Source organism: Protopterus annectens, chromosome 7.part0 (genome assembly GCF_019279795.1).
Source record: "Protopterus annectens isolate FY-2018-M chromosome 7.part0, PAN1.0, whole genome shotgun sequence".
Classification (NCBI taxonomy): Eukaryota; Metazoa; Chordata; order Ceratodontiformes; family Protopteridae; genus Protopterus; species Protopterus annectens.
In genome coordinates this window covers 1,184,914,024-1,184,941,394 of record NC_056739.1, presented here as the reverse complement: position 1 = coordinate 1,184,941,394, position 27,371 = coordinate 1,184,914,024, and the positions used below count along the sequence as shown (strand labels likewise).

General features: G+C 38.0%; 1 protein-coding gene across 3 annotated transcripts in view; it reads left to right on the top strand.

The window, feature by feature from the left end:
* Positions 1-5,610: 5,610 nt before the first annotated feature.
* The window catches only part of TM6SF1 (transmembrane 6 superfamily member 1), a 1,348,214-nt gene continuing 1,326,453 nt past the window's right edge, over positions 5,611-27,371 (top strand). Inside the window, exon 1 of one of the 3 annotated variants that reach the window (XM_044077795.1) lies at positions 5,611-5,735. Coding sequence is in view for 2 of the 3 variants with exons in the window: in XM_044077792.1 (XP_043933727.1) it covers positions 6,640-6,737 (98 nt within the window). In the remaining variant the exon portion in view is untranslated. The other 2 variants (XM_044077793.1, XM_044077792.1) reach the window with 2 other exon arrangements.

The following is a 27,371-nucleotide window of genomic DNA, read 5'->3' as shown; positions in this document are numbered from 1 at the left end:
GGGATGTCTTATAGCCACAGTTAAGGCAGTTTTTCTCCCCTGGCAGAATCCCCAGTGATTTCAAGAATGATATTACTGAGCTTTAGGAGGAGGTAATTTAATTTATGTAATTATTGTTGAATTTAGACATTTCCTCAGGTTTTGTACACCAGAAGCAAATCCTTCAGTAGCTCCTGCCAGTTCTCTGGTAAGTTACAAGTAAGAAAAATGAAGGAATTGCCTGTTTTTTAATATGGAAAATACACTTCATAAAATGCAGTTTCCCTTGTATACTAAGTGCTGAGGCTGACCTGCATTTCAAAGGGCAGGATGCATGTTTTTTATCTATAAGGAGGAAACAATCTGTTTTTAAAAGTGCACCTTCACTCCACTTATTTTAAATAAATTCATTGCCCTAAGGCAAAGGGAAATGTCCGAGAACTTAGATTTAACACCTGCAGCATTTAATTCATTTAGCTCTGGAGCCTCTCAGTATCAGGAGAATGTACAGAGGTGATTTCCATATATTGTCAATCAACAACCAATGTATGCATAATATCACTGTAAAATCTACATGTCAGTGTGATGACTGGAGAGAGATGGGCGAAAGCTGCCAGCCTAGTCAGGTAGAATTTCATATATAATTCTGTCAGCTGTATAAATAAATGTAAAATACAGGCTTGTGTTTTTAAATGTAAGAAAACACTGTGAAATGTGGAATTGCAAAATATGTGACAACATTGCATTCTGCTGGCCCAGTGAAGCATGTTGTATCCTTTCATGTTAGAATTTGGCCAGAGGGTGGCTGGATGAAGATTTCATGCCCATTGTTTTAAGGCTAAAGTTTATGACCAGAATTTAGATGTGGAAGGTGCTTTTATTGCTTTAGTTTCTGTTAGCATATACATGTGAAATGTCTTGTTTCGTTGTAAGTTTCTGAGGAGGTGTTAGATTGCTAAATAATGCAGTTTGTGGCCTGAGAACTCAGACCAGGTGTTAAGATTATGCAATATGAATATTGGGAAAACCTAAGTGTCAAAATGATGTAATTTTGGGAGGGCCTTAGAGACATGTTTGTTAGTAATGTTTAAATACTATTTCAAATAAGAGACCTGGAGCATTTTGATCTGGACATCTAACTTATCAGCACTCTGCTTATGCTCACATGTAAGTTTTTAGCACTGTGATATCTTGTAGGAATAGTTAAAGCTAGTAAAGATTAATTAGGTATTTTTCTTTGAAACCAGACCTGTCCTACTGTATTATTTTAAGTTTCTGTGTGATCTGTGAACTCTTAGATATCTCTGTGGTGTAGTAGTTTTGTCTTGTGTTTTAATTATTTATTATTAAATATTTTTTAAAACCTTCTACCTGTGGCTGCTTTGTGTAGAGATAAAGTATGCTTTAGAGTACATTATATATTTATAGAGTTTATGGTCTAAGCCCTTCCAATAAGCCTTAGACTGTATAGTCACATTACCATTGGATATTAATATTGCCCAGTAATAATTGGACACCCTTTTAAGGGCCTTTTAGTAGCTGATATTATTAACTGGGTGGTGGCAGTAATTACTACTGTATAGTCTGGGTGAAGTGGCACAGCTGGAGAATCTGTCAGCCTTTCCCAGGAGTGTCTGTGAAGTTGTATAAATACTTTTCTCAAAGTGTGTGTGTGTTTTGTCAGTTACTTGGGCAGGGGCACGAAGCACTGGTTGGACAGAGAGGGTACTGGAGGTTTTAGCTTGCCCAGTTAGGCTGAGACCTGGACCCTATAGCTGTGCCAGTGGGGAGTCTTATTGGGGACCTGGTGAGCAAGGGAGCAGCCAGCCCCAGACTGACTGTGATCTCTGTGTGCACTTAAGGGAAATTGTACTTTACTGTGTTGTATTAGTTATCTTTTCCTCTTCTAGGAGGCAACCTCCCTGGTGTTAGTGGTGAGGATTGAGGCTCCTTGATTGCTGGGCCAGGGCACGGTCGTCACAGTCAGTCAATCATACTTTATTTGCATACGACATTATAGTCATCTGGCATGTCAGTCATACAGGCCACAACCACTTATGCACAGTCTGACCAAGGGTTACTTCAATACAGCATAACCAATAATAGAATGGGAAAAGGCCAAGTAGACATTTGGACTGCAGGCTAGAGACTGCTTTCCCTATCAGGGACTGATATCAGACTATAGAAAGAGATAAAGAGATAGAGAAATCCTAAGTGATAGATCTGCTCTGGTATAGTTTTTAGTTGAATCTACATCAGAAGCTGTTATTAAAAAAAGGATAATTACAAGGACATGTAAAATATTGTACAATAACAAAAGGAATCAATCAGAGGAGGTTAGAAAAGATTGGGAAGAGAGACTGGATAAACAATCACAAGGAAATATATGAAGACTTGTGTATGGCCCTCAAATATGCAACAAAGTCTAGAATATTTAGGAATTTTGCTTGGAAGTGTTTGCATAGGCATTTTATACTCCAAGCAGACTCCAAATATTTTTTCCTCAGGAATGTGGCTAATGTTAGAGGTGTGATGGGAAAGAAAGATGTAACTGGGAACAAAAATTTGGGGAGTGTAATAAGTTGGCAGACTTTAAAAATTCCCTACAGCATACTCTATCAGAAATATTGGGTGAGCAAATAGATTTGATTTAGTAAATACACACATATATATATATATATGCACACACACACACACACACACACACACATATATATATATATATATATATATATATATATATATATATATATATACACACACACACACACACACACACATATATATATATATATATATATATATATATATATACAGATTTTTTTTAAGCTGGGACACAGGCTCTGACTTGCTTGCACATAGTAAGGCCTTGTTGTGTTTAATTTTGGTGGTGACCAAAAAAAGCAGTTACTGAAAAATGGAAATCAAAGTCTAAATCAGCTGCATTGAAGTATCTGAATACAGTAACAGAGATGAAAGGACTGGAAGTGGGATGTTTAGAAAAGGTTAGGAGGAAGTTGGACAGAAATAAATGGAAATTGTGGGAAAAATACACACAGAATAATGTTTTGGAGGAGGAGTGAGGTTTAAGGGAATGCAGGAATTGAACAATTTATGTAATGTTAAATTGATGATAATCATATAAAGAATATATATTATGTATAATGTTTGTAACAAGGAACATGTTAATGTGGTTGCTTTCTTTTACACAAATATATGTTTGCCTATGTCTTAAGTGTTAATTCAATAAAGGTATTAAAATAAGGCTTAGAGGTGTGCACAGAAAATTACTATATCTTGTGTGGTGCTTGGAAAAGTGTGGTAATTTTAATTTCTCTCACAATCCAACCTCAGAGGTGTGCATAGGTCATTGTAGCATGTTTACAGCAGTGTACTGACTAGATGCAACAAGGTGGGATACAGAACTGTAATCATTTTTTTCACTTTTCTAAAGATTAACGATCAAGCATGTATATAGGGGCAGGGTAAGGAGACTTGCTGTTTATATATGTTTGATAGCAACAGGTTGAATTATGTTACCGTGTTCTATTAGTTTCTTTCAAATTGTCACAGTCTGATATCAGAGGATTACCCAGAATGTGGCTATCATTCGGAGATAGGGATGAGGAGGTATGCTGTATATATGTATGACAGCAGCCACTTGAAATACATGCCTGTTTCTTCACTTTCATCTCCAACTAATACCGTGGGGATATACAGAAGATTACTAACTTTTTGGGGGTAGGTAGGCAGAAACTATTCCCAGATATGATTCATGTATCTTCACAAGCATTTGCTTTCTCACTTTATTGAGAACTATTATTATCTCAAGTTTAAACATTAAGCCTTAGATATAACTTATTTCTTTCTTGAAATAAAAAGTAAATATGCATTTCTTGACTTCTCTATGATTTTTATTCAGGCTCTCACTGGATCAAAAAGTTTGAAAAAATACTTAAATGTACTTCAGGCCATCTATAACCTTATGGCTTCTGGGGGGCACTATACCCCATAAGCCTGGCTTAAATGAATTATTTCCTCTTCAGTTATTAAAGTGTAGTTTTGGACAGTTAGAGTGTATTAAAAGGATGTAAGAAAAAGCAAAGCTGAAGTGTAAGACTGAAGTTCTTTCCTTAGTCATGACTTTTGTTCAGGGCATCATTGGATGAGAAGGTTAGAAAAAAAACTCTAAAATGCACCTCAGGGAAACTAGAACCCCAATAACTTCTGAATCTGAATTATTACATTGCAGTCTTGGACAGTTAGGATATGTTAAAAAGATGCAAAAAAATAGCTGAAGAGTAAGGCAAAGTGTGAGAAAGCACAAATAAAGTATTCTGGATGATGCATGGAAGCCAGAATGGGATAGAAATGGGGGAAGCACTGGTGATGGGGTGGACAGCAGGGGTAGGGGTACCATAGAACTTTTTGTCTCTGGCTCCATTTCACCTAAGGTTATCCTTGTACAGTAATGAGATTTCATGTCTTAAAACCTAGTTTCCATTCCCAGGGCCTTAGTCTACCATTATGTATTCCGCCCCTGCTTGCCACTTAGCTGAAATCACACTAAATCCCTCCCTTCACTTTGTGCTTGTTAGTCTACATTTGGCTTCATTCCATATCTCTCAACCTCTTAGCACAATAAATCTGGACAAAGCCTAAAATAATGGGGGGACAAAAGCCCACAAATAGGGACAGACTTTAAATATTTCTCCTATAAACTTAGAAAGCTACTATAATAATAGGAGTTGTGTTAGCATGCATTTTCTGAAGGATATGAAGTTTGAAACTGAAATGTATGCCATTATTTACTGACTTCAGTCTTCTATGATTTGCCAGAAAACCACAAATTTTATGAGGAATGTCTGTCAAAAATATTAGGCAAAATCTGGATGTATGATTCAATCAGCTTTTTCATATGGAGCCCTGACAAGCTGAATGGGTCACCTGCCCACAGGTACATGCTGAACACATTTTCCTGCTCTTGCTCCTAAACTGGTATTCCTGTTCAATGTGAGGTCCTGTGATTATTTAAGTGAAACATTATACAGCCACATTTTGAATCACTGTCTTTATTGTCACAATCTCAAAGGAGGCTATCTCAGGCACACCTCTCAAGTGTAGCTCATGAGGAACATACCTCATTTGGACTCTTAAAAAAAAGTTCATGTTCCTCGAAGTTCTACATTAAAAGGGTCTGTCGCACATTCAGTGTTAGGAAGATTTTAACTGATATCTATGATGAATAGAAACAAATCATATTAATTCATATAAGTAAAACCATCATATTTTAACCATCTTATGACCTTCCAAGTTGAAGTTGTTAGTAAGCAATTTATACATGTTCCACATTTTGCCCATTTGTTCCACATTATGAAGGCTAGTGCTCCTCATTTTGGAGATGGAAGGTTGAGAGCTAAGGATATAATTTAGTTTAATGGCTGTGTAGTCCGAGAAACTGCGGTCGGGTGTGTGTTAATGGAAGGCGCAGGTTCATTTTATAAGTGACAAAACCAGCAGCTTTGAATTAAGGCAGTGGCTGTACAACTTTAAACAGTTACCGCTGAGGAAGTGGGTGATTCGCTTACTGTCACGTTTGATCTCGCATCTTTTATCGCATGCTGCTCTGTTTTACATGCGAGGTAATAAATGTCCTCCCTTTTAGTTTACATAAGGCTAATCTGTTTACATAGGCCAGTTGGCTTTTCAATCAAGTTACATCACTGTACGCGGTCGCGGTGTAGCTCTTTTTGAAGGTTGGTATTTTGGAAAGCAATTGTCTCCGAAGCATCCCAGAGACTTGCTGGATGCATGCATAGCATTTGCGTTCTGTTGAGGATTCTTTCATTACGTGTTATAATAATGCAGATTTTTATTATGACTGCCAACTAACCGTATCACATTTAAAGTACATTTATTACTTGTTTTATATGCTACATGGCATCGGACGGGACTCGAGGTGTGGGTGATATTTCACACTAAGAAAAGGAAAAATAGCATAATTTGAAGAACGGACAACGGTAAATCGTCCAAATTAACTTTTTCAGAAAGTTAGAATAAGGAAGTTACTACAATGACCGCCCGAGCTGGAACTGGAGTTTTCTTATTATCTCTACTGTCTATTCCTGCAACTTACGCGTTTAATTATTTATATGCGATTCGTGGGTGAGTAGATAGTGCATCTTCTTCTTTTTTAAACTCCATCGCTGTTCTGTTTAAAGGGAAACTCCAGTTAATTATAGTAAGCGCGTTGTTATTGGAACTGCACTTAATGTAGACTAATTTAAACGTATGAACCCTGATGGTTCTCATAGCATGCCTGCTGCTGTTTCAAATGCAGACTTGTTTTTTGTTGCAGACATGGGTAGTAAAACTGCATTCATTCCCGGTCATCAACGTCCAAAACTGTGCCAGCTTCTTGTTGCTATATTCTTACAGCATGCTGAGCATACTAACAGCAGCACGTGCTTGCTAACAAACGGCCTCGCCCACCCGTGCTACCAGCTGACGTGAGCGATTATTATAACCGTATATTATCTGACTGAAAACTTGTACAGCCGCAAAGGAAATTGTGTAGGGTGTTTGAAAGGTAATGTGCTTTTTGGTGAGAGAGGATGTGCTGTATTCATGGGGAACGGACAGAATTAGATAAGACAGTACATGTTTTTGAGAAAGGCTAACTATTATGTTTGTAAACACTGTCATTGTGTAAGAGGAGCCTTCAGGGAAATCAAAACCGGGACTGCAGGACAAAGCTGGTTAGTATATCATAGTTGTGTATCACGTATGCTGGCGGCAGTCCAAACCTTGATTTAATTAACTTGTATTTTTTTAACTATGCTTGGTATGATGTGCTTTTTGTTTTTGTTCCCATCCATACTTTTCAAATGTCCCCAGTTATGCCTTGTATTTCTGCCCCTCCTAAAATGTTTGATTTTTCCTGGTAAATCAGTGGGGAGTAAAGTCAGTCAAGAATGTCAGGTCATTAGAGTTTAATACTGTTTATTCTTCAGAAAAAATTCTTATTGATGCAAAACTGCCCTTTTAACGTAATTGAATTACAGCATAGGGTTGCCACCTTTCCAAATGCCCAAAGTGGGACATTTGTGCTACAAACATCAGATTTTGTAGGGCAAAACATACCCACGGCCAGTACAAAGGACAGAACTTCAGTTTTTTGCCTGAATAAAAGTCTATTCTTGTAGCATTTTAGTTCCTTATTCTGTTTCTTATAACATTTAGGTGTTTCAGATACAGAAGAACTGTTTTATGCAACTATGACATAAAATATAGAAAATACTTTTGTCCTAAAATCTCAGGACATTTGCCAGTTTTTCACATTTTTTGCAGGACACAACTGCCCAAAGAGGGACTGTCCCTCGCAAAGTGGGACAGGTGGTAACCCTATTAGAGCAATATTTAAAACAAAAACATAGGTTCATAGTTTGGTACTAGGCTATCGGCCCGAGGGCCTATGCAAGCCAAGCCATAACAATTTCCTGGATATGTCTTCCCACAATATTTACTTCTCTGGACCCTTTTCTAGCAGGGTGACTGACATGATCCCAGGGGTGAATTTCCTATCTCCCATCCAGTCATCAAGGTTCCTTTTGAAGAGGGCCAAAGAGGCACTCTGCTTGACATGTATGGGCAGTCTATTCCAGAGTATGGTGAGTCTCTGGGTCAGGAACCTATCCCTCCAGCATGTTTTGTTAATTGTGATGACAAGGTTTAGATCCCTGGAGCGTGTGGCTCTGAGGGATTGGGACTTCTTTAATTGGAGCATGTCCAACAGCTCAGGGTTTGACATGGCCTTGTATGTTAAGCAGAGATCGCCTCTGAATAGACGATATGCCACAGAGTACAGCTGGAGTTTTTTTAGATGGTCAGCATATGGCATCTGCTTTAGGCCTGTGATTCTTTTAGTGAGGTATTTCTGTGGCCTTTCCAGCTGTTGCAGATGTCTTGTGAGGTACATACTAAATGGGGCATTATACTCTATAATGGGTTTAATGAGGGATGAGTGCAGTGGGACAATGGCCTCCTTTTTTCAGGATGAAAAGCCCTTAGTGATGAGGTGTGCCACATAGGATTTCCTGACTGTTGTGGCGATGTGGTTATCGAAAGTGAGACCACTGTCCACCTATGTCCCTAAGTCTCTCATCACACTTTCGATGTTTAGTGTCCTGCCACCTATGTGGTAATTCATAGGTACACGTTTTTTCCAAAGGGGATAGCTATACATTTCTTGGCATTAAGCTTGAGCCCATGGCTCTGGCACCAGGCATCTGTTTCTGTAAGGGCCTTTTGTAGAATATCCACATCATTTGGGGATTCAGTAATGGCTCCCAGTTTGCAGTCATCTGCGAACTTTGTTAGCCAGAGTCCCTTAGTGTTGGCCTGTACTACAGAGAAGTAGATGCCAAACAAGAGTGGTCCCAGGACTGAACCCTGAGATACTCCACTTGTCATTTGTCTGGAGCTGGATTTGGAGTCGGCTACTTCTGGGTTCTGTCAGTAAGCCAGTTGACAACCCATCGAGTGACGTAGGGATTTATACCCAGCATAGTAAGTTTATCTATGATTCCAGAGTGTGGGATGGTGTCGAAGGCCTTGGCAAGGTCCAGATAGTCTGTGTGGACTGCCTTATCCTCATCCACAGCTCTGGAGATTGATTCAAAGAAGTCAATCAGATTCAGGAGACAAGATCGGCCCTTCACAAACCCAAACTGGGTGGGGTCCAGTGTTTGAAGGTTGCCAATGTCTTTGTTTATAAGTTCCATGATAATGCGTTCCATGCCCTTGCAGATCAGGCTTGTCAGACTGATGGGACGGTAGTTCCCGGGATCCAAGGCAGTTCCTCCCTTGTGGAGAGGGATAACTGTAGCTGTGCGGCACTCAGTGGGCATGAAGCCTGAGGTGAAGCTATGATTAAGTATGACACTTAGGTGAGGTGCCAGTTCATTTTGTAGTTCATGTAGTTACCAGCCTGGGATGTCATCTGGTCCCATGGATGCTGTATTCTTAGCTTTGGAGAGTGTGGTTTCTACCTGTGTGGCCGTGATTACCGGAATTTGGCAATCTTTTGGCATTGCGATGGGCCCTTTAGGGGGTGAGAGGGGGGTGAAGTTGGCACTAAATCGATCTGCCAGGATATTGGCAATATCCTTGGGATCAGTATATTTAATGTCATTCTGTTGTAGCTCAAAGCAGATCTGAGCATTGTCATTTAGATTCTTGACATAACTGTAGAATGCCTTGTGGTTGTCTTTGGAATCTTTGGCACTTTTATTTTCGTAACTAGCTTTTGAGGATTTTATGAGGATCTCCGCTTCTTACTGAGGTTGGTGAGGGAGTTTTTTGCATCCTGGGATTTTCCTCTTTTCTGCAACAGTTTCTTCCTTCTGTTGTATAGTTTGTTTATAGCAGGGGACCACCAGATTGGCTTCCTTTTTTTGGAGAAGAGCATTTTGGTTCTATTTGGGATGGCACGATTCATACATGAGTGGATGTGCTCGTACAGTGCCTTAGTGTAGGATTCTGCAATTGAACTTCCAGATCCCGTCTGCGTGGGTGTCTTGAAGTTTGTCACTTCTGACTTCAGTAGCATGAAGTTGGCTTTGGAGAAGTTTTTTAAGGAGGTTTCCTTACTGGGGGGTGGGATGTGGATGTCAAGGGTGATTTGCTTATGGTCAGACCTGACCAATGAGGGGGCGACAGATTATCTCCCATGTTAGTAATGACCAGGTCTAGGATACTGGAGCCCCTGGTGGGACAATGGATTAGTTTATCCAGGGCATTGGAATTTATGAATTCCAAGAACCGTTGGGAAAAGGAGTTGGTACCCGAGTAGTTTTCCCAGTTAATGGCAGGGTAGTTGAAATCACCCAGTATTAGGGTGTTTGGTTGTATCTTAATATTTTTCAGTATGTTTAGAAAGGTGTAGTGAGAATCTTGGGGCATGGTGGGGGATCTGTAGCAAGCTACAATTTGGATTGCAGTCTTACCTAGTGTTACTTGCACCTGGAGAATTTCAGATGCATTGTGTTGGGCAACTAGCCTGGAGGTGTGAATATCTTTGGTGAATATGGACACTCCTCCACCTTTAGTGTTTCGGTATTGGTTTTGTGGACGAAAAGTGTGGTAAGAATTGTAGCCTGGTATTGCAGGGGTGCTGTCTGGAGCCTTGAACCAGGTCTCCATTACTGCACAGATATCGATGTTCTCCATTTTTAGGAGTGCCTTGACAGAGTGCATTTTGAGGTTTAGACTTCTAGAATTGAGTAGCATTACCTTCAGATTTTGCATGCTTGTATCTGTTACAGTGGTGGTTTTATCCTTTGAACCTTGCCTAAAAAAGGCACTATAGGTGGCAAGAACTTTAGCCAGTAACCTGAATCCCAGGGGTGACAGGTGCAGACCATCTCTGGCAAAGCATCGTGGTTTGTCAATCATGTCTTCCCAGGCAGACAAATACTGGCTCCCCTTTCAATGACACCAGAAGCTTAGCCAATCGTTGAAGTCACTCATTTTGTCCTTATACTGTGGTATCATTTTGGGCGAAGGCAGGATGCTACTCAGGGCTAGGGTCATACCTGCCTGGGTCACATGATCCAAGAGCTCTTCCATGTCTCTTTTCATGTAGTCAATGGAGGTAAGTCTCAAGTCATTCACTCCAGCATGGACAATGAGAGTCGTATTTGTACTTGTTGTGGAGTGACTTGAGTGCATGCATTATGTGGCGGATCCTGGCACCCGACCGGTAGCTGACTGTAATTTTCTCCTTGTTCAGCCTGGTGAGTGGGACATCAGTGTGCCTGACTAGAGTCACCTATGACTAAAGTGACTTAAACATAATTTTAGGATCCCCCAGTTGAGCTTTGTTCTAATTTTTTTGCTTAAGAATTAAGGAACTGTACCCCCATAACTCTCAACCAATCCCGAAATAATCATGGACGTTCAGGGAGACTTTTTAAAACATGAGTATTATTAACTTGAGACATCGACAGAATAAGAAAATATGAATTGATGTATATTTATTGAAGAAAAAGAGGTCTGTAACTAGAATTATTGTCCTTGTTAATTAACTATAATGCATTACCTTTTCTCCAAAAGCGACCAGTTTAAGAAGGGATTAAGAGAGAAAGGGAGAGAAATTAAGTCAAAATCAGGGGCAGTTGAGAGCTAAATCCTCTCCCTCATACGTTGACATGAGCTTGTGTGATGTCAATATAAAGCGTTTTCATAAGATCATAGGAGGTTACTAGTCTTAAAGGCCCTAGAGCCTTTTTAAGCCTAGCCATTCATGCCCCAATTCTCCCACTTATCAATGTCTACAGGCTAGAATTCTTTGTTATATGCTTGGACCTTAGGGCATGTAAAGACTGCTCCTGTCCATAAGGGCCGCAACTTCACAGGCATGAGTTTGGAATTCCCATCCATTGGTCCAAATTGAGTTTGAACAGACTTATTGAAAGAGCTTAGTTGCACATGAATGGGGAGTCTGTTCCAGAGAAGGGGTAATCTCTGAGACACATACCTCTCCCACCAACATGTTTTGTTTGTCACGGGCAAGGTAGTGCTGCTTGTTTTGTGAATGTGCAGCGAATCACAGAGTTGGATCAGAGAATGGCTTGTAGGTTAAAATATGCATTGCCCTCCAGTATTCTGTAGGAGACTGAGTACAGGGACAGGGCTTTGAGGCTGTCTGCATAGGGCATGTTATTTACACCCTGTGTTCTTTTAGTGAGGGACCTCTGTGGCTGCTTCAGCTGTTGCAAATGCCTAAGTCAGATACATGCAGAAGGGTGTATTGTACTTGATCATTGCTCTAATAAGGGCTAAGTATAGTGGGACTATGATCTCCTTAGATCTGGACTCCATGCCCTTACTTATAAGTTGCATGATGTAAAAGGATTTTCTCACTGCTATGAACAAATTGTGATCAAAGTTTAGATTACTGTTAACTTGAATTCCCAAGTCCCTTATCACTGGTTCTACTCTTGGGTGAGTGTTAGCAGTGTTGTAATTTGCAGGGGTGGTCATCTTCCCAAAGGGAATAATTGTGCATTTTTTGCCATGAGTTTTTAGGCCATAGTTCTGGCACCAGACCTTGACAGTCTGTCCCTTCTGGAGGTTATCTTCATCTTTGGGGAATTCAGTGATTGACCCAGTTGCTTGTCTTCAGCAAATGTGATCACCCAAAGGCCTTCTACCTTTGCCTGGGCTTCAGAGAAGTATATTCCAAACAGGAGAGGTCCCAGTACTGAACCTTGTGGGACATCACTAGTAACAGGCCTCTTGGTAGAGGTTGATTCCCCCACCCTAAGCTCATATATCCTATCTATGAGCCATTTGGTTGTCCATCGAGTGACTTGTGGATTTATGAGTACATTTGTGAGTTTGTCTACAATACCTGACCTTTGCCAGCTCAAGATAGGCGGTGTGTACTGTTTTGCCCCATCCATGGCTCTAGTGATCTTCTCAAAGAAGTCCACCAAGCTTAGTAGGCATGACCTGTCTCTGATGAAACTGAACTGGGATGGGTGCAGTATTTGAGTATTTCTTATGTCTTTGCTTATCAGGTCCACATAATTCTCTACAATGGCCTTGCATATAAGACTAGTCAAACTTGTGTGTCTGTAGTTCCATGAGTCTATTGATCGCCTTTGTGTAGAGGGATGACTGTTGCAGTCCTCTATTCCCTAGGGACAAAGCCTGTCTGGAGGATGTGGTCTCATGTGGCTAACCGATCATGTTTCAAGCTGTTTAGAATTTTTCTGTGATAATATCAGGACCTATTGATGCAGTGTTTTTAGCTCTGGAGAGTGCAGTTGTTTTTAACTGATAGTTGGGAAGAAATGGTAGAGGGTATTTCCTGGGGGACTAGGAGATGATAGGTAGGTGAAATTGGAGCTAAATGTATCGGTTAGCATATCTGCTATATACCAAGTTTCAGTATAGGAAGTTCCATTTACTGTTCAGCACACTGTTGGGTGTTCCATTTAGTTGCGTAAATAAGAATGCCTTATGGTGACCTGTAGCCTTAGTTGGCTTTGGTGGACTCGTAGTCCCCTGAGTTGCTTGTTGAGACTGATAGATTGATGAGGAAGCTTTTTGTCTTTTTGGCATAGCACTTCCTATTTTTGGATAGGATTTTCTGTCTTTTATAGTACAACCTAATTGTACGGGGGGGGGGGGGGCCACCAGTGGGGCTTGTTTTTGGACTTTGTCCTAAGTTTATGTCAGTTTGGTACTGCAACTTCTATGCAGTTATTTACATGCTTGTATAGGGTTTCCCTAAACACTTCCTTATAGGCCACTGTATTCCCTGAGTTGGTGGGGACTGGAATTTAACTCTGCCATTGCTTAATAGGAGGTATTAAGCAATTAGGAGGTCCAAGCAAATGTTCTAAACCTTCTGAAGATAGCACTGCAAAAGTTCTTAAAGGTTCTGGGGTTTGCTGAGTGTTTAGCCTTTGTATTTGAAGGGCAACTGCTTTCTGATGTGATCTGATCAGTGAGGACATTACACAAGTGGGTGTGCACTGTTCTCTTATACCCTATCCAGGATATTTGTACTACTTTTTTTTTTTTTTTTTTTTTTTAAACTTTATTGATTTTCAAATAAAAACAAATATTTTCATAGGATGTTCACAAATGTTTCAACTTGGATATGGATATAATATATAAAACACCATATTAAACAAACATAACTTATTTACAAAGATGTCCACAAATGTACATTATGTGAATGTTGGTATACAGTAACAGTTTTTTTAAGTTGACAGATTGTTTTCCTAATGTAGCTTATTCCACATATTGTAGGAGGAGGTGTCCCTGATGGAGCTTTATTATATATATTTGTACTTCTTGTAGGTGTGCAGACTAGCTGTTGCAGGGTGTTTGCATTGACAAAACCCAGGAATATTTAAGCCTGCACGTTAGTGGTTATGTACCTCAGTTTATAGCGAGATAGTTGAAGTCGCCCTTGAATATGGTGTTGGGCTGAATTGTGAATTACTTTAGTACATTCACGCATGTGGTATGGCTTATAACATAGACTGGGACCTATAGCTAACAAGGATATGGTATAGCCTTTACCTAAGATTATTTGGACATGGAGTAGCTCAAGCATGTCATATTATTTGATCAAATTTGAGGTGTCCTTACTTTTTATGTAGATTGAGACACCCTAACCTCTTCCTTCTTGTGCAGTAGCTGGTCTAAAAGTGTGAAAGATGTTATAGCCTTGTGTTGCTGGGGTGCTTTCTGCAACTTTAAATCATGTGTAAGTAGCTGCATAGATGTCAGCACTCCCCAGTGTGAGCAGCACTTAAGGGAGTGGAGCTTCTGGTTGAGACTTTTTATCTTGTATAGAATTTACTATATGGATAGGCTTATCAAAAGTTCATTGCCTAAAAAAGGAACTGCAGGTGTGGATAATGTTTTAGCCAATATTCAAAAGCCTAGCAGGGACAGGTGCAGACCATCCCTGGTAAAGTAGCATTATCTGTCGATCATGTCCTCCCAAGCTGACAAAAACTCTACCCCCTTAGAATGACACCGATAAGTAAGGGAGTTGTTAAAGTCAGTCATTTTCTGTCTACATTGTAGTGGTATCTTTGGCAAAGGTACGCTGTGAAGCAGTAGGAAACACTATCAGTCTGCCAAACTCTTCAGTCCAAGCTGTTTTTATTCTTCTTATTTAAAATAAATTATAGTTAATTAACTAATCAAAAATACAACGTGAAATACATCAGTAAAGATAATATTTGAACATGTTGTAGAATGTTAAAACATGTTAAAAATGTGTGTTAAAAATTAGAAGTATGGATACCCAAAAAATGTGTTATACAGTTCTAACTCGTTTCATTATTTTAGATGTATACCCGTATGTTAGAAATAGTAGCCAAAGGAACTACCAACCCTGTTAGAAACCATTCTTTCATATACATATAAACAAACAATCTATTCGATATTTATAATTATATTAGTTAAAGTGCATAATGAACTAAAAATATATATTAATAAATACGTAAGCAAATTAACAATACTTTATTAACCCTCAAAAGTAAAAGCTGATATGCATAAATCACTAGGTATGCAAATAAATAAATTGAGTCAGATGTTATATATGGGCTATAGTGTATAACCGTACACTATATTTTAGTACGTATAATCATAAAAATTACCTAAAATTATGTATTAAGTGCTTTAAGCTTTAGAATACACTTAATAGATACATATTTGTTTAAACCTAGTGGAATATATGCAGAAGTACGAATTTGCCACATTAACTCTTTCTCCTCCAGCTTTAGTTCCCAGGGGCCACCCCTGGTATCGTACACTACTTGTTCCAAAACTGAACACTGGAAACTATGTGTAGGAGTTTCCATAACATGTTTGGCTAGAGCATTCTTGACTACTTTTTATTTATACTATATTGGTGTTCGTAAATTCGTTGTCTAAATTTTCTTTCCGTTTCCAAATATAGTATGCGCTACATAGTTTGCATACAGCTACGCAAACAACTCCTTTTGAATTGCAATTAAACATCTCTAATAACACAATTCCTATCTTTGATGTTCAATTTATTACCTATTTTGATATGTCTACACTGTGCACAACAGCCACATCTATTCATCCCAGTATTAACTTTATACTGTTTCTGCCTTTCCAATAAACTTTTAATATTAGGTCCCCTTCTATAAGTTACCCACGGGCCAGCTCCCAACATTTTATTAAGATTACCGTCTTCGACTATTATTGCCCAGTTTTTGATTATTATATCTTTGATATACTTAGCATCCATTGAGTATGTTATCAAAAAACTACTACCTAGCTTAGGCCCTGACTCTTTGCTTCTACTGTTGATTTGAACAAAATTGTTGTATTGCTTTTCATCATATCCTTTCTGAAGAATTGGTTTAAAATGACCTGATTCCCTCTTAAAGTTAACTTCATGGAAAATAGGTATAAGAAAATTTTCTGGGTACCCTCTCTGTAAAAACATAGACTTCAATAATTCACATTCAACTTTATAGTCCCTATCTGCAGCCACCATCCTCGCGGCTCGAACTAGTTGGCCCTTTACTACTGCTTTTTTCTGGTGATGTGGATGGCTACTTGTAAAATGCAAAAATGCATTTGAATAGGTGGGCTTGCGATATATTGTATTTTTATATCTATTGTTGACCACATGATATATTGTATTTTTATATCTATTGTTGACCACATTTTTGTTAAATTAACATCCAAAAAGTTAATAGATTCCAATCCTATTTGGAAAGTAAATTCTAAAAAATTGGTAATCTGTGTCATGGTTTCAATAAAGTCCTCAATATTAGTTACGTCTCCATTCCAAATAAAACACATGTCATCTTGGTACCTTGTGTACCAAGTGACAGAATTCTGAAAATGAGGGTTGTTAATAACAGGGTCCTCTCCCAATACGCCATGACACAGTTCGAAAAACTGCCACCACAGGGTGAGCCCATGGCGACCCCTGTTTTTTGCAGATAGAAATCACCATTAAAATACATATAATTATTAGCTAGAACTATTTTGAGGAGAGTTTCTATTATGTAAATCTCACTGTCATGCATACCCTTCATGTTCAGAAATTCCCTAACTCATTCTACACCTAATTTCTGAGGAATGACTGTGTATAGATCTTTTATATTGACAGTGAGAAAAATTGTATTTTTATTAAACTCTAGTTTATTGATACTTTCCAAGAAACTCCATGAATCGCGGCAGATTTGTGGTTCATTGTTAATCAAGTGCTTCAATTTGGAGTCTACTTACTTGGCACAAGCATAAGTTAGTGATCCACGCCCATTTTATTCAGAAAGTTTAGTTTATTGGAAAGGCAGAAGCAGTATAAAGTTGATACTGGGATGAGTAGGTGTGGCTGTTGTGCATAGTGTAGACGTATCAAAATAGGTAATAAATTGAACATCAAAGATAGGAATTATGTTATTAGAGATAAGTTTAATTGCAATTCGAAAGGAGTTTATGTAGCTGTATGCGAACTATGTAGCACATACTATATTGGGAAAATGGAAAGAAAATTTAGACAACGAATTTACGAACACCAATATAGTATAAATAAAAAAGTAGTCACGAATGATCTAGCCAAACATGTTATGGAAAATCCTACACATAGTTTTCAGTTTTTAGAACAAGTAGTGTATGATACCAGGGGTGGCCCCTGGGAGCTAAAGCTGGAGGAAAAAGTTAATGTGGCAAATTCGTACTTCTGCATATATTCCACCGTGTTTAAAAGAATATGTATCTATTAAGTGTATTCTAAAGCTTAAAGCACTTAATAGATAAATTTAGGTCATTATTATGATTATATGTACTAAAATTGAGTACGGTTATATACTATAGCCCATATATAATATGACTCATTAATTAATTGATTCATTAATTTTCATACCTAGTGATTTATGCATATCAGCTTTTTCTTTTGAGGGTTAGTAAAGTATTGTTGATTTGCTTATGTATTTATTAATATATATTTTTAGTTCATTATGCACTTTAATATAATTATAAATATCGAATAGATTGTTTATATGTATATGAAAGAATGGTTTCTAAACAGGGTTGGTCATTCCTTTGGCTACTATTTCTAACATACGGGTATACATCTAAAATAATGAAACGAGTTAGAACTGTACAACACATTTTTTAGGTATCCATACTTCTTATTTTTAACGCATTTTTAACATGTTTTAACATTCTACAACATGTTTAAATATTTATACATATATTTTTAATATATTTTTATTACTTTTAATGATGTATTTCACGTATTTTTGATTAGTTAATTAACTAATTTATTTTAAATAAGAGTAAATTTAATTGATTGATACTTGATTTGTATTTAAAGGTTTTTAGACTTGGTTTTGATTGTCTGAAGAAGTCAGAGCATTAGCTCTGACAAAAGCGCTTACAATTAAAGTTTGTTTGACTTGATTACAGCTTGCTGGGCCATATCTCTTTGTTTCTACACAGTTTGTTTGGATTTTTGGTCTAGTTGTTTTTATTCTTCTAACTTACACTGTGAAGCAGTAGGAAACACTATCAGTCAGCCAAACTCTTCAGTCCAAGCTGTTTTTTATTCTTCCAACATACAAAAATGCAGATTGAGAGCTTTCATCCCCTAAACTAGGGACTTCATCAGAATCTTAACTGCACTCCATAGTACAACCTTTAAATACTGTTAAAAATGAGTGATGTCATCACCCTTCACAATCCTTTAATATGGTGCTTTTAGAAAGGGACGAAACTACAATTTTCCCTAGTGAGTGGTTTAGATGTATTAAAATGTGCGTGCGTTTTTTGGATGATGTATTCATTTTGTGGACAGGTATGGAAGAAAATAAGGGAATTTGTGTAATTTTTGAACAATTCATCTAGTTTTCTGAAATTCGCATACACTAGTAGTGTAGAAAGTATTTATTATTTGGATACATTTATACAAAAAATAAGTAAAGAATTCAAGTCCAATGTTTATAGAAAACCCACATTTAGTAATTCCTATTTAGAGTATACTAGTAATCTCCCACCATCAAAAAAAAAAAACAGTAGCCAAAGGTCAGCTAGTTAGAGTTGCTCTTATGACTTCTGATGAGGGAGACGTAGATAGAGAGTTACAAAAATTATCACAACTATTTTATGAAAGAGGGTATCCAGCTAGCATAGTGGAGAAAAATGTAGAATATGTCAAAAGTGAGTGGGATAAAAAAAATTAAACCACTGTTAGGTGATGTACTACAGGAAAAAAAGAAAATTTTGGAAGAGGAGAAACAATTTCATAGGGTTATGGTTATTCCTTTTTGTGGACAAGTCAAACAAGTGAAAAAGATTTTTGAGAACAATTGGTCCATTCTTAAAAATAACCCTAGAATATTTTCAGTTGTTGGGAAGGAACCCACTTTTGTATACAAAACTGGGCTCATTTTAAAAGGGGCATTTGAACTTGCTAACAAAAGTCAGGTATTGGGTAATAGTGGTACAACAAAATGTGGTGCTTGTGCACAATGCCCAAGTTCATACAAGCTAAGAATATGGTAACCCTGCAAAACATTTTGAAGTCTGTTTTCTTTGAAAAAGGAAATTGTCAGACATCAGGGGTGATATACCTGGCAGCTTATAAAACCTGTCCAGCTTGAGCACCAGTACCAGATTGCCACAGGAAATATAAATAATGCCCTATATAAACATTCATTAGTATGTGCAAATTTTGTTTAGTTTTTGTTTGGTATTGTGGAGCGAGTAAGACCAAATCCTAGAGGGGGAGATTACAGCAATTATATAGCGGAAAGGGAAATTAAGTGGCAAATAAAACTAGCTGCTACCCATGCACTGGGTCTTAATGAAACGGTATTCTTAAAACCAATATTAGTGAGGAAAGCTACCTCATGAGTACTTGGTATCTTATTTTGTGCGTGTGTGTGTGTGTGTTTGTGTGTGTGCGGAGTGGTTGAACTACTCCGTGTGTGTATATATATATATATATATATATATATATATATATATATATATGTTTTAAAGCAAGTCAATGGATAAAATCTGGTTGATTTTTTTTATCTTAAACATTTTTTAAGTTTACATTTGATGACTGTCTTGGAATTTGAAAAGTTCTTTTTTATAAATGATGTTTGTTAAAATGTTCTTGTGTCAAAAGGTGTTTGTAGTGCATTTCATTTGAGCATTAAGTTAGTTGTATCTTTAAAGGATTGTGAAGGGTAATGACATCACTCATTTTTAACAGTATTTAAACGCTGTACTATGGAGTGCAGTTAGATTCTGATGAAGTCCCCAGTTTAGGGGATGAAAGCACTCAATCTGTGTCTTTGTATGTTGGAAGAATAAAAACATCTTGGACTGAAGAGTTTGGCTGACTGAAAGTGTTTCCTACTGCTTCACAGTGCATGTTTTGGTCTTTTTTTTTAGTTATATTTTACACTGTGGTTACTTTTTTTTTTTTTTTTTTTTTTTTTAATCTTTGGAAAAGGTATAATGCTCTGCTATAGTGTTAGGCTTATATCTGCCAGGCCACATAGCCTGTAAGATGTATCATTTCTCTCTTTAGAAACGTGCATCTTAAGTCATTATCACCCACGTGGACTATGACAGTCCTGGTTGTAGATCAGTGTATTTATGTACCTTTAAGAAGCTATCCAAGGACTTGCACGTGCAAGCCTGACTGCTATTTTGTAGTTAGCTATTGAAGCATGTATGTATATTTGTATGTGTGTATGTATGTAAGATCTGTCTGTTAACTAGTTTGCTTGTATTTTATGATGCTGCTATCCATCCTGATGTATTTCTATGTATTAAAGCATCTAAATGAAATACCCCACCCCCTGCTTGTCATGTATGATAGAGAAGGATGAGCGACATGGTGTCAAAAGTGTGGTGTCTAAAGGACATGGTGTTAGAGGTGGCATGGCTAAAATGACTTAAGGCACTTGCTTGGAACTGGTGGAATACACAGGAGTGAATTGTCCCTACTGTACGTATACTTCAAAAAACAGGTCAGAAAGTAATTACAGATATTAAAACTTGCTCAGCACTATTTCTTATTCACAAAATATGAAACAAGGCATACAGAATGTTCTAAACAATATTTGCATAAACAGATATGTATGATATTGCTAAAAATATTCAAATTACTATGGAAAATGTTTGAAATAAAGTCAGAATTGCATAAAATGAATAAAATAAAGGGAATCGACTGCAGTTTTTAACACGTGCTTAGTAAATCTGTATGTTTCATATTAATCAAAGATATCCGAGTTATCAGAAGTGTGTAAGTGTTTGTGTGCTTGGGCAGTATTACAGTAAAGTTATTTCACAAAGTACAACCATTACAGGGCATATTTTGCAGAATACAGCCATTGCAGAGCATATTTTGCAAAGTACAGTATTTCAAAGAGTTTATCGTGCATTTGAATGTTATTACAAGCTCACAGAACAGTTTTTGTACATAATTACAAAGGCCCTATTTTCAGTGTGTTTGTACGTACTTTGTGGGCATGGCAGATGGATTTCGAAAAAGTGCACTTGTTTTGGACAGTAATATTGCTGAGAACTGGAGAGTGAACAAGAGTATGACATTTTCATACAGGCTGCATTTTCTGATAAAGATGACCGTACAAAGGCATTTATTCTGCTTAATTTAGCTGGGTCAGAAGCTTTAGAAAAGGAATGTTCATTTGTGTATGCATTAGCTGTCTATACAGGAGAGAGGGAAAACCATCCTATTGTATCGGCTGAGTCAAGGGAGAACCCAGAGTGCTTAAAACATAAATTTAGAGAAATGTGAACCCCCCAGACATATGTTACAATGGAAAAGCACTTATTTTACACAAAAAGGGATCAAAAACCTGGTGAAATTTTTGCAGCATATATAACTGACCTGAGAAATAAGGCTAAAACATGCAGATTTGGTGACTTAAAGGATGAGTTGATAAAAGACAAACTTGTGTATGGTATTAAAGATGATGTTGTGAGAAAGAGTTTGCTTCATGACAGTGATTTAACTTTGAATAAGGCCAGTGGGATTTGTCAGATTTACGAGCTCACAGAAAAGCACACAAATATGTTTACAAATGAGAATAGCTCTAGAAGGCACAGTGATAAAGCTCAAGTTGGTAGTATGCAGTACGTGGTTAAAAGAATCAGGCCCAAGCACAAGGCAGTAACTGTTACCCCTGCAGCACTCACTGGTAAACCCCAGAACTTTCCAGCAAATTCCAGAGTCCGCACAGTCTCAGTGAAGCATAAGAGTGAGTCAGCAAACTCAAAACATGGGCCCCAACTTAGTTTCATTGCCAACTGTCGTAATTGTGGTGGAAGTCATGAATCTAAAAGGGAGAAATGTTGTTTAGCTTTTGGTCAATAATGCCACTAATGTAATAAATGGAATCACTTCAAAAGGTTTTGTACATCAAAAGGGCCCACATTCTTTTATTAAAAGGAACATTTTATGAAATGAGTTGATTAGTTAGAAAGTTGCAACCGTACTCTGTTGATGGTGTGTCAGTGCTTCATGAAGCAGTCAGTGCAGTAGATTTAAGGGCAAAGAATGAAATATTTTGTACCATTCGGATAAATGGCAAACCCATAGAACTGAAAGTTGACACAGGATCCAAGTGCAATGTTATGAGCAGAAACATTTGCTACTGTGTGTCGTGGTGAAAGGCATGATTTGGCAAGGTGTGTGGTGCTTGTTGCTTATGTAGATGAAGAAATTCAGACTGAAGACTCAGTAGTATTTTCATGTTACTGTGCTGGAAGACGCTACGACTCTATGTAGTCGAGGCATGTCCAGTCATTATTAGGGCTCCGAGATGGTTTGGAAATGGGACCGCTTTCATTTAATAAGGAAGTCCACCAAGTCAGTATAAAAGATCACTACTCTAATTTCACCGAGTACATTCTTTCTGTCTATGCTGATCTTTTCGAAGACAAACTGGGGAAACTTCCAGTTGTGTACTCCATGAAGTTGGGCCCAGAGGTCAGTCCATTTGTTAGGCCAGCATGTAAAATTCCAATAGTCATGCAGGACAGAGTCAAAGCCAAACTAGATAAAATGGTGCAACAAGGTGCAATTTGTCCAGTTGCAATTGTGAGCTCAGATGACATTAGAATATGTATTGATTGATCCAAAGATTTGAACAAAGCACTAAAAAGACCTCATCATCCAGTGTGCACAGTTGAAGAAATCGCAGTCTTAATGCCAAATGCCACTCTTTATTTCTTAGATGCAAAGAGTTAATTTTGGCAAGTTTCAGCTTGACAAAAAATCATCATTGTTCACTACTTTCAGTACTCTGCTTGGCAGGTACAGATTTTTAGAATGCCATTTGGGATAAATTCTTCAAGTGAAGTCTTTCAGCATGCAATGGAACAAATTTTTTCTGGGTATCCTTGTGCTGTTATAGTAGACTTACTAGTAGGAGATCATGGTGAAGCTGGACATGACAGAAACCTCTGCAAAGTTCTAGAAAGAGCATGGCAGGTGAATCTTAAGCTCATTCCACAGAAATGCAAATTCAGACTGCAAGAAGTTACTTGTGTTGGTCATTTATTTACTAATACAAGCCTATGACCAGACCCTTCTAAGCAAACAGCCATTCTCAAGATGCCAGCTCCAGACAATGTTCAAGCCCTGCAACATTTTCTTGGCATGGTCAACTACCTAGGCAAGTTCATTTCAGACTTGAGCCAACTTTCAGCACCGCTTAGAGAGCTGACACGTAAAGATGTATCCTGGTTTCATAGGTTAGTACTAAGCTAACTGCCCTTGCGAGCCATTTTAAGCCTAGCCAATTATCCCTTGTGAGACTCAAACCCTGCACCTTGTAAGACAAACACCTTAACCATTAGGCCACCCTCCCAAAGTCTTGGTTAGAGCAACACCAAAGAGCATTTGATGTCCTGAAACAGAGAATTGCTAGTCCATCAACTCTTAGATACTGTGATGTTCACAAACCAGTTACACTTTCCTGTGATGCTTCAAAATTTGGCTTTGTTGCAGTCATTCTTCAAGAGGATCAACATGTTGCCTATACATCAAGAACTCTTACCCAAACTGAGATGCAGTATGCTCATGTAGAGAGAGAGCTTTTGGCAGTCATGTTTGCATGTTCGAAGTTCCATGATTATGTTTATGGTAGACCTGTTCAGATCAAAATAGACCACCAACCTGTAGTCACTGTCTTGAGAAAGCCTATGCATTCAGCTCCAGGCAGACTGCAATGCATGATGCTGAAATTGCAAAAGTATAATTTCAATCTTGTCTACAAGAAAGACAAACTTTATCTGCTGATACTTTATCCAGATCGTCCAGAAACACCACAGAACAGCATGAGAACCTTGATTTTGAAGTCATGGAAGTGAAAAATTTTTCTTCACACGCCTTTGAGCTGAGAGATCACACAGCTACAGATCAGTTTTACATAGGCTCAACCACTTTATCAATCAAGGATGGCTGTCAAAGCAGTCTGGTTTACCTCGAGATGTTCAACCTTATTTTCCATACAGAGATGAGATTTTGTCTGACAAAGGTGGTATTATGAAAGGTCCAAAAGTAATTGTTCCAAAGTCCTTGCAACCAGAGTACATTACTGTCTTGTATCATGGTCATCCAGGAACGAACTGTACCAACTGTCACAAAGGCACTGAGAGAGTACTTTCATCTTGTTCCATGTGTAATGGTACAAAGCCACATCAACAGAAAGAAACACTACAGCTAAACCAGATTTCGGAATTACCTTAGTCGACAGTAGCCACCGACATCTAGTGTAATGGTCAACATTACTTGGTGTTAGTAGACTTACTCCAATTGATTCGAGATTGACTGACTTACTTCCTAACCTATCATCAGTACTGTCATTACAAAGATGAAGCATCATTTTGCAGTACATGATAGTCCGCACAAAGTTATTTCTGACAATGGTACACAGTTTACAAGCCAGCAGTTCAAAAGAATTGCCAAAGAATGAGACTTTACTCATGTCACAAGTAGCCCTGAGTACCTGCAGTCAAATGATATGGCAGAATGTGCAGTTCAAAGTGCAATGCAGTTACTAAAGAAGTCAAAATGAGATGATAATGTTTTCCTGAATCTGTTGAATCTCAGAAATGTTCCTCTTGGCTCACCTGCTCAGAGACTTCTGTCGAGACAAACCAGAACCACATTATTACCAGTCAGTAATCCATTTGTTGGTTTCATGTGTCAAGCACAACAGATTAGTGAGAGACAATCCTGTTGAAGTGTTAAAAACCTAGAAGTCCTACTATGTTAAAACCAGCAAACTGCTCAATCCATTAAGAGGAGACCAAGTGGTAAGGATGCAAGCATCCAAAGGTTATGATCGGATTGGTGTCATGAAGAGTATTTGCCCAGAGCTGAGATCATGTATTATGGAATCACAAGGAGCAGACTTTAGGTGGAATCGGAAACCTTTTAATATCGGTGTCTGAGCCTATACCACACACGCAGCCTGTGAGAGAGGCTCTCTTTTTTTTTTTTTTTTGTTTTGAGTGAGTTGTCCAGTGTTCCCATTCCAGAGGACATTCCCGTTCATGTGATGAATCTAGAAGTTCCTAATATGAGTTTTTTACCGAAGACTGTCCCTGTTGCTAAATTTGGTCCAAGTAGTTTAGAGATATGGCCATATCTTGTAACGTAATGTAACAAATACAAGCAACTTGGACCTGAACACTGTGTTTTGTTTCTAATGTCTATAGTAATGCATGTGTAAACCTAATATTGTTTTTACAAAGGACAATCTTTTTAAGAGGGAGGATGAAACTCAATGTGTGTGTATATACCTTTTAAGAAGCTATCCAAGGGCTTGCACAAGTGTATAAGTACTGAACAAGTGTGAGCCTGACTGCCAGCTTGTAGTTAACTGTTGAGATGTAAGCATGTTTGTATGTAAGGTCTGTTAACTAGTTTGTATTTTATGATGCTGCTATCCATCCTTATGTGTTTCTATGTACTAAAACATCAAAACAAAATACCCCGCCTGCTTGTCATCTGTGATAGAAAAGGACAAGCAACACTGGTACTTGTGGTTCATTGTCCCGAATGCATGTCTGACCTTGCTGATTCTTACCCCTGATAGGCAACTGACTGTGACTGCCTCCCTGGTTAGCTTAGTTTGGGGGGGCATCAATGTCTCACAAAACAGAATTTCCAGTGACTGATGCATTGGGTTGTGTGGCAGTGTGCCTTAAGGGCTTAGATTTCAGGCATTGTGAGATGTGGTTGCATTCATTTTTCCCCTTTTTAGGGTTACCATTGATCCTGTCATACCTCTCAACCAAAAAATAATGGGGGGACAAAGGCCTAACAATGGGGACAGATTTTAATGCTCTTATAAACTTAGAACATTGCAAGAATAACATGATTTGTGTTAGCATGCATTTTCTGAAGGATGTGAAGTCTGAAACTCAATTGTATGTCATGATTAGTGAATTAAATCCTCAAGTGATTGCCAGAAAACCATATATTTTATGAGGAATGGACAAAAAATATGAGGCAAAAATCTGGACATTCTCTGAAAATCTGGATAGTTGAGAGGGACACTTCCTATGTGCAAAATGAGATATTTATTGCCTAAACCTTATATTTTGTAAGACTGCAGGAATTATAACTTTATTTCACACACGTTATTTTTGATTTTTGTCAAACAAAGGCTATTTGTGTCAGAACATCTATTTATGCTGCATAATATTGCTTTAAGGCGTTTCATTTTTCTGCAGTAGTTTGAGGAAACTAAGAAAAACAGCAAAATAGCAAGGCACCAGTTGTTATGCTTTTTTGCAGCTCTAAACTGCTAATGTCGGGATAGACCAGCACTCCTTGACATTTTGGTGATTGTTTACTTTAGGATACACCATTATATTCTGTGCAGATGTGGGTGGTGCTGACTTGACCGACATCCTGATGGGGCTGTTAGTTAACTATTTGTCATGTTTTTTTTTAATTGTTTTAATCCAGCACTTTTTTGAACATTAAAGAGCTTAAAGTATTAAAAGCTGAAACTCTAATGTTGGGCATTACTAATTTAATGTCAATGAAAGACTGCTGTGCACATCAAGCAAGGTGCTACTTGCCCCCTGCACCCCCTGGAGTGTAGTGTAAATTTAATTTTCTTAAGAACAACTTGATTCACATGAACGTTCATTTCTTGACAAGTAAGAGGTCTGACATTTTAAAGTCGTCCTGCATCACACCAGCAGAGGCACTTTCTACTGCGCATCCTGGTGTGCCCTATATATAGATAACTGTCAACATTTAATATATAGATAAGTCAACATTTTTAACCTTTTTGTAGTATCTGGAACTTGTCTATTAGGAAAGAGTGTGAGCCAATTTTCTGTGGAAGTTAATGAGTCCTGGGTAGTACTTTACACCTGTGTGTAGGTAGTTTACAGTTGTGTGTATAATTGTATATAGTGGATGAGCATCTAGGAGTACAGATTTCTAAATATTGAACATTGGCATGATTTTTAGCTGTGTGCATGTGCTAATGAAAATACTAAAAAGTAATAGACCTAGAATGGAACCCTGTGGTAGACCTGCTGTGAGAGTATGCATCTTCCCAAAAAAATTTTTGATGTCTTGTAGAGTAGTGATTTACAAACCATTGTACTGAATGTTGATTTAAGACCCAAGTCAGAAAGGGAATGTAGTACTAAGTTTTGGGAACTGTGTTTAATGTTTAAGATGGGTCTAAAAGTGTATGGCAACTGATTTGGGCAAAAAAGTCCACTTTAAGATTCTTTTTATATATATAAGTAATCAGTAGTAGAGGTGTAAGTAAATTCCTGCGGCCAAACAAACTGTTAAACAAAAC